The 12,901-nt window shown below is 39.1% G+C and overlaps 1 protein-coding gene across 3 annotated transcripts in view; it reads right to left on the reverse strand.

Moving 5' to 3' along the window:
- Positions 1-3,508: 3,508 nt before the first annotated feature.
- camk1b (calcium/calmodulin-dependent protein kinase Ib) overlaps positions 3,509-12,901 on the reverse strand; it is a 39,001-nt gene continuing 29,608 nt past the window's right edge. For all 3 annotated transcript variants that reach the window (XM_075460627.1, XM_075460628.1, XM_075460629.1), the window contains 9 exons: positions 12,668-12,742; positions 10,480-10,618; positions 9,447-9,573; positions 9,175-9,250; positions 8,605-8,717; positions 7,792-7,870; positions 6,882-6,969; positions 6,436-6,565; positions 3,509-6,354 (listed from right to left, as the gene is read on the reverse strand). In XM_075460627.1, the coding sequence (XP_075316742.1) occupies positions 6,257-6,354; positions 6,436-6,565; positions 6,882-6,969; positions 7,792-7,870; positions 8,605-8,717; positions 9,175-9,250; positions 9,447-9,573; positions 10,480-10,618; positions 12,668-12,742 (925 nt within the window). In that variant the 3' untranslated portion in view covers positions 3,509-6,256. The remainder of the gene's footprint in view (positions 6,355-6,435; positions 6,566-6,881; positions 6,970-7,791; positions 7,871-8,604; positions 8,718-9,174; positions 9,251-9,446; positions 9,574-10,479; positions 10,619-12,667; positions 12,743-12,901) is intronic.

Raw genomic sequence — 12,901 nt, forward strand, 5'->3', positions numbered from 1 at the left:
TGGTTTTACTTCTACGACGACAATTAATGCAGGGACACATGGCTAAGGAGGAATGGAACAGGGAAATATTTGGATGTTAATGACCTCTGCCTTTGTTTTTTTCCTGTTCTGGTGCCAAAGATAAATATTTGTCCAAGATGCTTGAGGTTACTTGACCCTTCATCCAAAATGATTGCCTTTGTGAGATGTGAAGAAATAGAAGAGATCAGCTTAAGATGGAAATGTGTATTTCTTTTTTTCTTTTTTTTTTTAATTTATACCCTAAAACCAGCTTAAAACTATCCATCCATCTGTTAGACTCTGCTTCTTAGCTGTGCATGCTGATCTTTCTGGTACAACTGAGTTTCTCTGTGAGAGAAAGAGGGGGACAGAGACAATTTCGTATAGAGGACAAAAAATTCTCCTACCTGGATGACATAATTATTGAAACCTTTTGCAAAATCTTGGAATTTTTGTTTCATAATGTAATTTTTTTCACATTCAAAACTCTCAGACACATTCATGTTTTAGCTGTAGTATTCACTATATTCCAAAATATATTCGCTCACCTGTCTTTGCACGCATATGAACTTAAGTGACTTCCCATTCTTAATCCATAGGGTTTAATATGATTCTGCACATGAGCAGTAAAAATACTTTATGGGTCTGACACATGTTTTCCAGCCCAGAGAGTTGAGCGTTGAATAGATTGATTGTAGAAACCAAACAATATTATATCATATCATATTCACCAGATAATGTTGTTTTGAAAAATTATTTCTTGAAAGTTCTGTTGCTAATAAGCTCTCAGAGCACTCACGCTTTCAAATTCTGCCTCTGTTTTGATCTGAACTATTAAAGTTTAGTAGCTGCATCTTGAGAGAGCATTGCACTGGCAACATTGGCCACACAGTAACAACACTGACAAGTAAAGTTAGCAACACTTCTCATCTCGATCAAATGCAATGTTCTGCTGGGAAAACCTGCATCCAGGGACATGAGTTTGACAAACTGAAATGACACCTGAACATTTCTGCAGACCAATCACAAACCCAATACACATAGACCGTCAACACAACCCACAGGGCCTAAAGGGTCCCTTGCTAAGGTCCTGGTACAAGACACTTCAGGACATTGTCAGATGTGTCGGAGCTCTTTTGGCAGGATGAGGAGAGCACACTGCATATTAGGCAGGTGGTCGTAATGTTATGGCTGATCGGTGTATAAATTCCTACCAAAGTCTTTTAAACTCCCTTCCTGGAAGTTCTCGCTATAGTAAAGGTCTTTATCACCAAATTTCCAATGATAACAATATCTCCCCCCAACAATTAACATAGACTGCCACATGAAGATATTGTATCCTATGCAAATACATCTGCAAACATGCATTTAGAACTCGTTAGGAATACAAAAAAATTTAGCATTTTGGGCCTGAGCAAAGAGTGTTGCTCGAAAGAAGCTTAAACACTGTTCACTGTTCTCTCAGATTTTCCTATTAAACTCCATATTTTAGGAGACAGGCCTAACATGTTCCTGATCCTGTAAAATTCCACTGCTTTGGCTCAAAAAAATGCAATGTCTCAGAATTTATATGTCTCACTGGTCTCAAGTCTGACTCACTTGGCAATTTATATTGCACGCTTCATTACACGTTAACTCAATGTGCCTCACATAGAAGGATAAAACATAACATTTAAGCAATTAATACAAATAATGTACACACACACTTTGTTTTTCTCATTTAATTTTTAACCCGCCAGTTTTCTCCTAGAATTTTGGTTATCTCCAATTTGTATATTTCAAAGTGTTTTCCATTCTTTTTTTTTTTATTTCACACATGGCCTGGTGGAGGAAAAGATTTACTGGGTGGTTTGTTTGACTTTTCTTACTAGAAATGAGTGGGGGAAAAAAGTGAAAGGCTTAAATAACTAGTAAAAACTCTCTGTACCTATGACAACACACATGTTGATGGACAGTGTCGACGTAATGGGCACATAAACCCCCTGAGAGCACTGACAGATATTTGCACAATAGTTTCTTGCTGACAGATGTGCGAGCTACATGGGTTCTTTTTCAACCCTTAATACAGCAATCTTATAGACATGAAGATGAAACAAGCAGCCTTAAATATAACAGAGGTTTATAAAGAGATTTTTTTTTATGCGTGAAGTAAATTTCCCCCATACAGCGGCCACATATAACCTCCCACTTTGGTGGCTTGTCCGTCATTTGCAACCACAACATTGTATCAATCATCTACATAATCACTGGAGTGTAACATGTCTGAACAGACAGCAGGTCACCTTGGAGTAGGGCACAGTATAATATCTTTATCAGAGGTTTAAAAGGTAGCGCTGTTAGGTTTGGCCTCAGAGCTGCTTCCGTGGCAAGTAAAAGCAACTTAAGGGACGGGCTGAACGAACCCCTCATCTGACAAAAAGATGACGCTTTAGTTTTTTACAGCTTGGTGGTTCTTTGAGTTCACGTTGACGCCAGGTGTGTTTGCGATTTTGTGGCTCGTTCAGAAGATCCTGTTTCGTGAATCTTTTGCAGACTTTCACGTCGGCAATTTGCTGTCAGTGCTTCTGCGAGGTTTGAATTACCACAACCACACAGATAAATGAACGTGAAAGTGAGGAGGCTGAGTCTGTCATCACTGTTGTTGTTTTGGCTCGTCACTGTATCAAGTCTCTGTTTCACATTCCAAGCAGGCAGGGGCAACAGAACATTCTTGAAAGATGATGAAGACCATGCACAGTCTTCATCACCGCGTTGTTGCCTTTTGTTTTTCAGAGGAATTAAGCCCTGGTATAAAGATATGTTTCTGTTTTTTGTTTTCATGTGGGCTCATTGTTTTCTGGTACCACGCTTGCTTTAGTCGTACTGTTGTATTCTTGGCCACGCCTCTCTTCATTTTCCCACTCTTCCACATCCAAATGTAGCCTGCATCTTTCAGTACTTTATACCTTATAACACATGCAAATCCTATCCCATTAGTTTGAACCAGTCCCTTGTTTCTGGCTTGACCACATGAGTTCTTTTATTCTGTCCACTGTCTCCTGTCTCCTAAATGAAGGCAACCACCAGACTCACTCTCGCACTCTGCTCTCTGTTCCTCTCCAGCGGCCAAACCACAAGTCTTAATTACCCAGCATTCTTTGGAGAGGACAAGAAAGCGCTCATGCAGCAGAATATCTATACTATACAAATCTATTTCATGAGATCAACTACTGCAGAAATTCACCATTGAGAAAAGTATCTGCTGTAACTTCTAGTACTAGCATGCCAACACCTTGCACTGTTGTCAAGAAATACAAAGAAACGTCATTAAAATGTTGCGAATATATTACCAAATGATACCAAATTTTTTTTTTTTTTAATGCTTTCTTTTCATTCTACAAATGACCTCAAACAGCCTTCTGGTGCATAGACGGGAATTTAATGTCTGTGCCACTGATGAATGTATTCCAAGCATAAAGTTTTCAAAATCACTGACTTTCACACGAATCAATAGTCACTTTTCAAAAGGTCATGGTGCATTTTGTTTCTGTTTATACAGTACATACTGCAGCCCCAAACAGCTTTTATCAAAAAGAAACAATATTATATTACAAATTCTCATTTGTACAACACATTTTTACCCAACATTGATCATTCTCTACAAGCAGTAAAGTGCAGCAATCAGAGGGAAAAACATTCATATACATGCAGTTTTTCCTTCAGACTGAAGCAGTGTGAAGGCTATGAGAGAAACATATGTGTTATCAACTCAAGTGCCAAAGCTGTGGCAGTCTGAAAGCACCCTCTAGACAAGCACCTCTGAGGATGAGGTCAGAATTCTTCTCCTTAAATGTTTCTAATCTGGCTGAGGAGTCAGGTAATGGGATATGGCTACATATGTCAGCATCTCTCAGTTCATAGCTGTGGAATGTACAAAACTGGTTGTGTCAGCTAAACACCACATAAGAAAAAACATTTTTGTTAAGCTATATTTACAAACCTCTCTTACTTTAGATCCCTAGCTTCCAACGTTTAAAGAAAAAATTTCAAATTCAGACTTTGTATACCAGTAATAAAATTAATCCATATCATCAGTGGGCATAGGAGAGATCAGTCAAAGATTAGCATTTTTTGGCAAGGAAATCAAAATATCAGTTTTTATTATTAGAAGATCAGGTGTAAATAAATCTACTGGCAATAATCAGACTTGTGGCAATTAAGCTTTCCTTTGCTCCTCTGTTTTTTCTGTCACAGATATTCAGGACATAAACAATTCACACAGAATATTTCAGAAAATGATCTTTTAAATCTGCTTTATAGTTTAGAGTAAATTTCAATTAATGTCAAGGTAGACTACAACAATGACCCAACAAAGTGTACAGTAAAGTTCAAAAATCCTTTTTGAACCTGTTAAAAGATTATTACAGGTTCTGTTGCTCTTTACTTATCTGCATGGCAGGACAATGAATTAGCTAAAGAGTAAAAGATCCAACAAAATCTCACTTTTTACTACTGTGTCACCCATCTCACTGCAGCAGTAACATTATCATGTGATGTATATTATTTACCATTTTCAAGCAAATCAAAACCATAAACATGTGCAACCAGCACCAGATAATGTTGTATCAGAGAAGAAGAAGCCTAAAATGGAAGTGTGATTATTTCAAGAGAACAAAAAGGAAAATCAGGGGGAATGAATGAAGCTCACGCCAGAGGAATATCTTCATTTTCGCTGTCTCTCAGAGCAGTGAGCCACCAAGGTCAGTCACTGTAACAGGCTGAGACCACGAAGAACATGTGATTCAAAAACATTGGCATAAAGCTGATCTACATCTGCTACAAACAACTATAGTAAACAGCATTATGAACACAATTTTGTAAAGTTACACTGAAAGATTTTTTCCATAAAACAACTAAAGGACAGACATCAATGTGTGACTGTCTATGAATGATTTTAAAGGGAGCTATACGGGAAAAAAGGATGCATACATATAAAAATGAGTACTGTAAGATGGAGGGAGTCAGTTTGCTGCATATTCCCAGCATATAATCCAGTTTTTTTCTTTTAAAAGGGCTGCAAGTGTAAGAAACTTTGATAACAGGACACCAGCATAGCAGTACAGTACACAGTAACAGATGCATATTTATTTCTTTGTATCCATACAACGTATAAACTTAGTCTTGCCTCAGGGAAGGCTTTGAATGGTGATTAATATATTTAAATAGCAGTTTTTAGGCTCTTCAGAAATGTTAACATCATTATTTACTATTTCACATAAAAATACTGATACTATTTTCTGTCAGATTGTGAAAAAGCTAATCAACTCACTCTTCGTTGTGAAGGATTCAATTTGAAATTAAAAGAATTAACTTGTGACACATGCAAAATGGGATGTTACAGGAAGAAAGCTACCTATCACCAACAACTCCATCATACTGTATATCATGAAGGCACCTTAGACATAAACCTAAACCACTTGTTAAAGAGGTTTAGGGCTGAAAAAAAAAGAGAGTTAACCCCATTCCTCCCCCAAAAATCGAACCACTGCATGAAAACACTGTAATGCCACAAGAAAAGTTACGCAAATAAATTTGAGTTTTCATTGGATAAACTATTCCGTCACTCATTGTCTAAAAGCTTGACTTAAAGACATGGAATGCAAATCTTTAATATCACAAGATTTGACTCATTTTTTGCACTAAACCACAACAAAATGCTTAATTGCTCTGATGTACTGTGACACTGCATTACAGTGCCTTCTTAAGATAAAACATGCAAAGGGAATTTCTCTCCTGGTCATGCAGATACTTTTTCTGGCTTTGCACTCCAAAGTCTGAATGCAGAAAGCTAATAAAGCAGCACAAAAATATACAAAACAGAACAAAGGGATTGGTTGAATTTTAAAAAAAAAGCTGAAAAAAAACAATGTCAAACAAGCCCTATCCTGCTTCTGCAAGAAAAAAAGCCCCCCCCCCCCCGTCCCCGACACGAAGGTGGATGAGGTCGTCTTTTCCTCCTTCCTTAGCATCCCTTTCAATCCCAAAAATGATCCACTCTGGTGCATCATTACCAATGACATCAACACATCCCTCCATCTCCTTTTCAACACTTTTTATTTGTTCCCTCTCGGGCTCGACAGGCTTGCTCCCCCTGCAGGCGGCAGGTTGGAATGACGCTGTATCCTTCGAGGGAGATGGTGCCTCTGGTTCCACCGAGGGGTTTAAAATGGGAAAGTTACTGAGGACTGAAAAATGGGTACACGAACTGGTTCGTGGATCACACGCTGCTGGCTGGGTGGCAGCGGTAGGTGCAGTTTGGTAGAGGATCTGCTCCACTATCAACGTTCTGGGAGCACCCGCCTTCACAACAAGCCTCTGACAGGGAGAAAACATGCTATATCAGTACTTCTTTTATTCAAATAAACAAAAAATCCACTGGGAGGAAACAGCTAGTACCTGCATTTTCCTCTGGCATTAGCAGGTGAGTTCGGCAGGGACTAGGCAAAGTGGGGTTGGATCCTTCAGTACCAGTGCTGAGCTGGAGACGCCTCATGTGACGAATCACTGCGGTGGCATTGAATGCTTGCTGCAGAGGGAAAACCCACAGATATAAGGGATCTTAACCAGCAGTACAATCTCATGTAGTCAAGCTCCTCAATCAAGATCAACCTGGACCTTAATGCTAGTCTCAGGTTTGGTGGTCACACCTAATCTGTAAGGTTTTTAACACTTAAACAAGGTTCTCTCATTCTTCTCAAAGTTTCCATTCTTCCAAAAATAAAAGCTAGAGAGTGAATCCATTTTTACCGACTATGTGTACTGATCACTAAAAATTCTCTTCTTGTTTTCTACAAGAAAACATGAACAACATGGATTTCATATAGAGTACGAGTCTGACTTACCTTCCACTTGCTCTTTGCAAAATTCTTCTTGATCTGAGCACTGACGGACTCATGGATGTTCTTATCTAGAGCAGTATCCCCAGCAATCCTGGCAGAGAAAGCAAGACATTTTTCAGAGTTTGCGTGTGCAGTGGGTAAAAGTCATATATTTACGCATAACCAAACAGAAAACATTGCAGGATTCATGATAGAAAATACAATTTCTGGGGATTGAAAATTAAAGCTGCAGTCTGCAACTCTTTTTCAAGCATAATGCCTGGAACTGTCTGGGGATTCTGAAAGTAGTACATTAAATACCCCCAATACAAAAAAAATGAGTTCTCTAGGTCCCCTATATGTCCCGCTAGGTCCCTCCAAAGCCAGCAGGTTTGTTTACAAAATTGCAGATCGGACCGGTAAAAGGTAACCAATCAGGTTACGAGCTGGGCTCTGCTGCCTGTCAATCACCGATTGTGCACGCGCGATACAAGGTAGGCTCGTCCCCACGCTTATTTATCTAGACTATTGAACTTCATTACGGGCTAGTCCACTTACTGTGTCTTCCATGATCGCAAATGACAGGTGAGTTGATGAATGAGGAGTCGTGTACGCGCATCTGGCGTGCACGTAGACGTGCACGAGTTCTCATGTGTTTTGATGGGGCGGGACAGGAAGTTGAATAACTTTTTATTTTTCGGTTAAAAAATAAGCATTTCTTGCATTTTGCGACTACGGAGGTCACCGTTTTCAACTTCAAGCGTTCTGATAGATCATGTAAACTCTTAAAATGTCAAAAATTAGGACTTTATGTATGACAACAACAAATCCTGCAGACTGCAGCTTTAACCAATTAGGTTAAAAGATTAAAGTTTTACAGCAACAAGTGAACAGAATTTTCTTTACAATCAGGACGAGAGTACATGAGTTTTACCAGGGGTGTTGCAAAGCCTGGTCACAGGTGTAACGTGTGTTTGGGTCTTTCTCCATAAGATGCATTATGAAATCTTTAGCTGTAAAAGAAAAAAAGGAAAGTTGTAAAACACAACAATGAAATATCTAGAAGTCTATTCTTTAATCATATCAGTCTAAAAATGGAGCTGGTTAATATTTTAGTGCTTGATAAATGTTTAGGTAGGTAAGTCATACAGTATGTCAGATATTTGGTAAATCTATCAGTCGTAAAACGTTTGAATACGCTCCAAGACTGGCTGAATATGAGCAGGACTGTTGCCTTTGTTGGATAAACACTTGTGAGGATCAGATAAAACATTTCCTTGCTTATAAAATGTGAAACATCACAGCCTTTTAACGAGAAACCAACGGTCTCTGGCTTGCTCTCAGGATTAGTTAAAGATGAGAAATGTTAGACTGAGTGGGTACTCTCAAAACTTGTATATTAAGAGGATCTGTGCCAAAAAGCTCTTTGGAGTATTCCCTTTTTTTTACTAGTAGTAGATTTTCTTTGCCTGAAACTGGTTTAATAATTCAACTTCAGACCAAAAAGAAATGTAGGGAATATCCAGTATATAAATATTAATTTAAAATTCATAACTGACCTGAGGAATGAATATGCTGCACTAAAAAAGAACGTGTTGTTGTTTTTAATTACAGTGTTTCAGTGATATTTACTGTTTTATGATTATGTGGCTCAAAACCCTTACAGCTTTAAATAGCTATGTAAAATAAAGTCTCCCTCAAGGTTTAATGGCAGGACTGAGGGGAAATAATTTGATAGGCACACTACCTGAATCAGAGATATCATCCCAATAAGGAGAATCAAACTCGTACTCCGCTTTCAGGATCTGCTCAAAAAGTTTGGCATCGTTCTCGTCATAGAAAGGAGGATATCCACACAACCTGAAATGCAGAGGAGAAGAGAGTTTATTGGAACTTCAAAGGTATAGTTGAACTGGTAACATTTTTTTTGGACAAGCTTGAAGGCTGCGTAAGAAGTAAATGAAAGCAGTGATTTAGAAATAATCTAAATCCTATCTTTACAGCAAAATAGTACAAAGTCTGGGACAATGGCAACAACATGTAAATATTGTATAATACTTCTAAAACCATCTGGTGGAAAATCAGGGACATGATTCAATTTTCGAAAAAGCTTTTCTAAAGAGGCAGAGTATTTAAGAACTAAGAGTAAAATTCCCAATCAAATGAGGAGTTTGATTTTATTTTAGCACATCAATGCATTGTTTTCATTTGCGTTTTATACAACGGTAAAAAAATTTCTGGGGAAATGGGGTAGTTTCTTAGTCAGAAGTGTATTCGTCTCCTGTAACACAGTTCCATCTAATCAGAAGGTACTCACAGAATATAGGCTATGACACCAATGGACCAGCAGTCCACTGCTTTACTGTAAGGTTTCTGTGCCAAAACCTCTGGGGCTTAAAGAGAAAAGGCAAGAGGATGAGAGTCTTCATACATAATACAAACGCTTGAAACAAAACTGACACATATTAGACGTGTTGAACATAGTTTGTGTCTTCTTTCATAAGATTTCAGTACTTTCAGTACAAAAAATGTGCCACTGTGTTCACTACAGCAGATTTGCTAATTAAAGACAGCATCTGATTACTTTACCAACATATCCAGGTGTTCCACAGGCCGTTGACATCACACTACCAGAGCCCTCGATTTTAGACAGGCCAAAGTCACTGATCATGATCTTGGAGTCTTCGTCCATGCTGTAGTACAGCAGGTTCTCTGGCTGTGAGTTGAAGGGGCAACAAAAAACACAGTGGTGTAAAAAAAGATTATCATCCTGCAACAGTAATATGATCTCTCTTAAACACACGCACAAATACACCTCTTCAAAAACCACAAGCACACAGTAATAACTAATCTCCATTAAAGCTGCGGTCGGAAGTAGAATATTAAATAGGCTGTTTAGGAAAAATAACGAATTCTGTAGCTCCCTCTGAAGCCTGTAATCATGCTTGCAAAAACCGAGCGCTCCCGGCTGTTTTTAACCAATCAAGTTAGGGTGGAGGAATCCTACCTGTCAATCACAGCTTGTGCACACGCTCCTGAGCATGAGTCTGCCCCAGCTTGTGTGCGCTCACACTGGTGTGAACTCACGTGCACAACCTCGTCCACAGAGGGGGAGGGGTTTGGGGGGGCGATTCGGAGCTTGTTAGAGGTTGGGGGAGGGACCTGAAAGTTGTATCAGTTCGAATTTTCCGACTTTAGACTCGCAATTTTGAAAACCTGCCGACTGCAGCTTTAAAGGTTTATATACTTGTGAAGATGGGATTACACCGACAAGACTGAGGCCATTTTTTGTTTACTCTGAACAAGCCTTAATGCATTCAAATATTCATGTGGGACAACACAACATTTCTGTAAGCCTGATATAATATTGGTTATGCCTTGTTGATACATGGACACCATGAAAAACAAGAAAAAGTTCAATACAGTGCTTTAATTTTACTTAAGTATAAAACATGGACGACACAGAGTACCTTTGACCGAACAAAAATAAAGTAAATCATTGGGGCGAAAAAAAACAGAAACTATATTATCTAGAAAAAAACATGACAGACTTCAGTCAAATTCAACACCACAATTTATGTCAAACGAGGACAGACATTTCAGTTGCGTCACCCTGACTGACCTTGAGGTCACGGTGCACAATTCCCATGTCATGGAGGTATTTGACAGCATCCAGAATCTGCTGAATGAGCTTACTGGCATCTTTCTCTGTGTAGAAGCCCTTCTCTATGATGCGATCGAAGAGTTCCCCACCAGACACCCTGCATAAAGAGATTTGTGTTGTGAAACTTGTCAGAATTATTTCTTCAAAAAATGGGGAAAGTACAACTGGATTGAAATGATTTATCTAGAAATAAGAGAACAACAGAGAACTAGTGAAAGGAAGTCAAAGTGTGGAAAGGGCATAGGGAAATATAAAACAGGAACTTGTTACCAACCATTTCTGATGGAGTTATATGTGTCCTATATTAAATAGCCCCAAAGAAACCACACACTTAACGATGACTGCTTGATTTTAGCCACTAGATGGAGACTTCACTCCACCTACAGAATAAAGATGATGAACAGTCCAAGAATAACTGAGCTGTCTCCATAACTCAGGTGGCAACAATGTTGCCTGTCAACCATCGTTTGATGTTGTTGAGAGAGGTTGCAATTAAAAAGGCTTTACCAACAGGCCAGAGCAGTAGGAGTTACATTAAAGGATGCCTCCCATAAATATCAGAAGCCCTTTTCACACCATTTTTATGTTGCCATTCACTGTCTTTGCTCATTCACGCTGATTAGAGAACAATGAACCAAGGCAGCATTACAGTGCCCCAGTGTGTGCCTTCACATAACATGCTGGCACTGCAGAATAAGAGGAATGACAAAGCATCTGAGTCTAGAGCAGCATGTTCTGCTGTGTGCGCTTTCTTTTATACGCACAAGTCGAATGGACCTGGTGAGCATGACTGCTGACGGCTCAGAGAAACATTTTGCCCTCTCATTCTGTCTCTGCACCTTACAAACTGAATAGTTAGGTGCTACAAAGATACAGCAGTCCCTCCTTTTACAGATAATGTGAGTTTTGATCCAGGTTTTACGTGTTGTGTTATTTTATATGCCAGAAGACATATTACGAGTGCACGTAGGTGTCAACAGCATAGATGAGTATTTACACTTTGGAAGTGCGGAGCACAAGCGATAGTTTCAAACGGTCAGACTGCCATATGTAAGAATCTATAAGGAGTTGATTCAGTGGCCTTACAGAGTGGACGTAATTCTTCAAGACTGGGTATCATTAACAAGATTTAACCTTCATAAACATTTAGGAGCCCATTATTATCCGTAAGCTAATGTAGTTATGGTGAAGTCATATGTTACCTCTGAGCATTGGTTTAATTTGAGCTGATTCTCAGAGCCTCTACTGTTGTTTTGCTGCTCCCTTCCCCCCTTTGTGGTGTGTGCATGCTCTTTTCTCCACACTCCATTTGTTGTGAGATAAGGCAGATAACACTGTGTGGAGTGGAACCCCACAGGCAAGCACAGCAAACAAATATTCACTCGGAATGAGACAAGAGAGGGGTTTTTCAGGGTTATCCCTCGTCCGTTAGAAAAAGCAACTGACTGGCTGGCTGTTGGTGAGCAAGGGAGGTTGACAGGGCTAATATGCAAATTGTTTGACAAAATATGAAATAAGGAAAAGATACAGCATTACATTTAATTGATTTTAAAGCTAAATTGAATTATTTTCATGAAACAAAAACTCTACCAATTTTTATTTCAGTTAACAGATTTCCACACTTAATGCCTTGAGAAGCACTTGAAATTTGAAAGTCACATAAAAATATGATAAATCAGTACAAATGTATTGACAGGGAACATATGAGTTACTGTGAAAGACAAAAATCATCTGGCCATCCTTTCCTTGATAAATGTACATCCTCCTCTCTGCCACTGTCTTTGATTTTCCTGCTTTGTGATTAATGCGTTGATGTTTTTACTTTCAGGAGTCTCACAGTTAACAGTGCTCCTGTTCCTGGTCTGTTCTTGTTCAGGTTCCTTTCTGTGACATTTCAGCAGCTGAGGTGGGTGTGACACTGACAGGCTGCTGGTGTGAGGGCGCACTCCCCACTGTTGCTCTCGGGTAGCCTTAGTACAGTGTGTGTGCGTGGGTGTGTGCGTGTGTTCATGTACAGTACATGTGTGTTAAAGAGTGCAATGCAAGGCATGTGACAAAGACTGTGTGGGAGATAACAGAAGTAGGCAGTCTGAAACACACATCACAAAAAGAAATCACACAGTCCCACACATATGTGAATACTCACAGTTGCATGACAAGGTAGAGGTGTGATTTACTTTCAAATATCTCTTCCAAAGACACAATGTTGTGGTGTTTAATCCTGTGAAAAGGGAGGGAAGAATTAGAAGAGAAGAGGTGAATTTGTTTGTAAAGTTTAATAATTATTCAAATTTCTTTTTTCTTTTTCTTTTAGTATCCTATCAGAATGGCTGGGACACCGTTTATCTTCCTGGGTGTAGAGGCATGCAGCTCTCTAATT

The sequence above is a fragment of the Odontesthes bonariensis genome, chromosome 3, assembly GCF_027942865.1.
Source record: "Odontesthes bonariensis isolate fOdoBon6 chromosome 3, fOdoBon6.hap1, whole genome shotgun sequence".
Classification (NCBI taxonomy): domain Eukaryota; kingdom Metazoa; phylum Chordata; class Actinopteri; order Atheriniformes; family Atherinopsidae; genus Odontesthes; species Odontesthes bonariensis.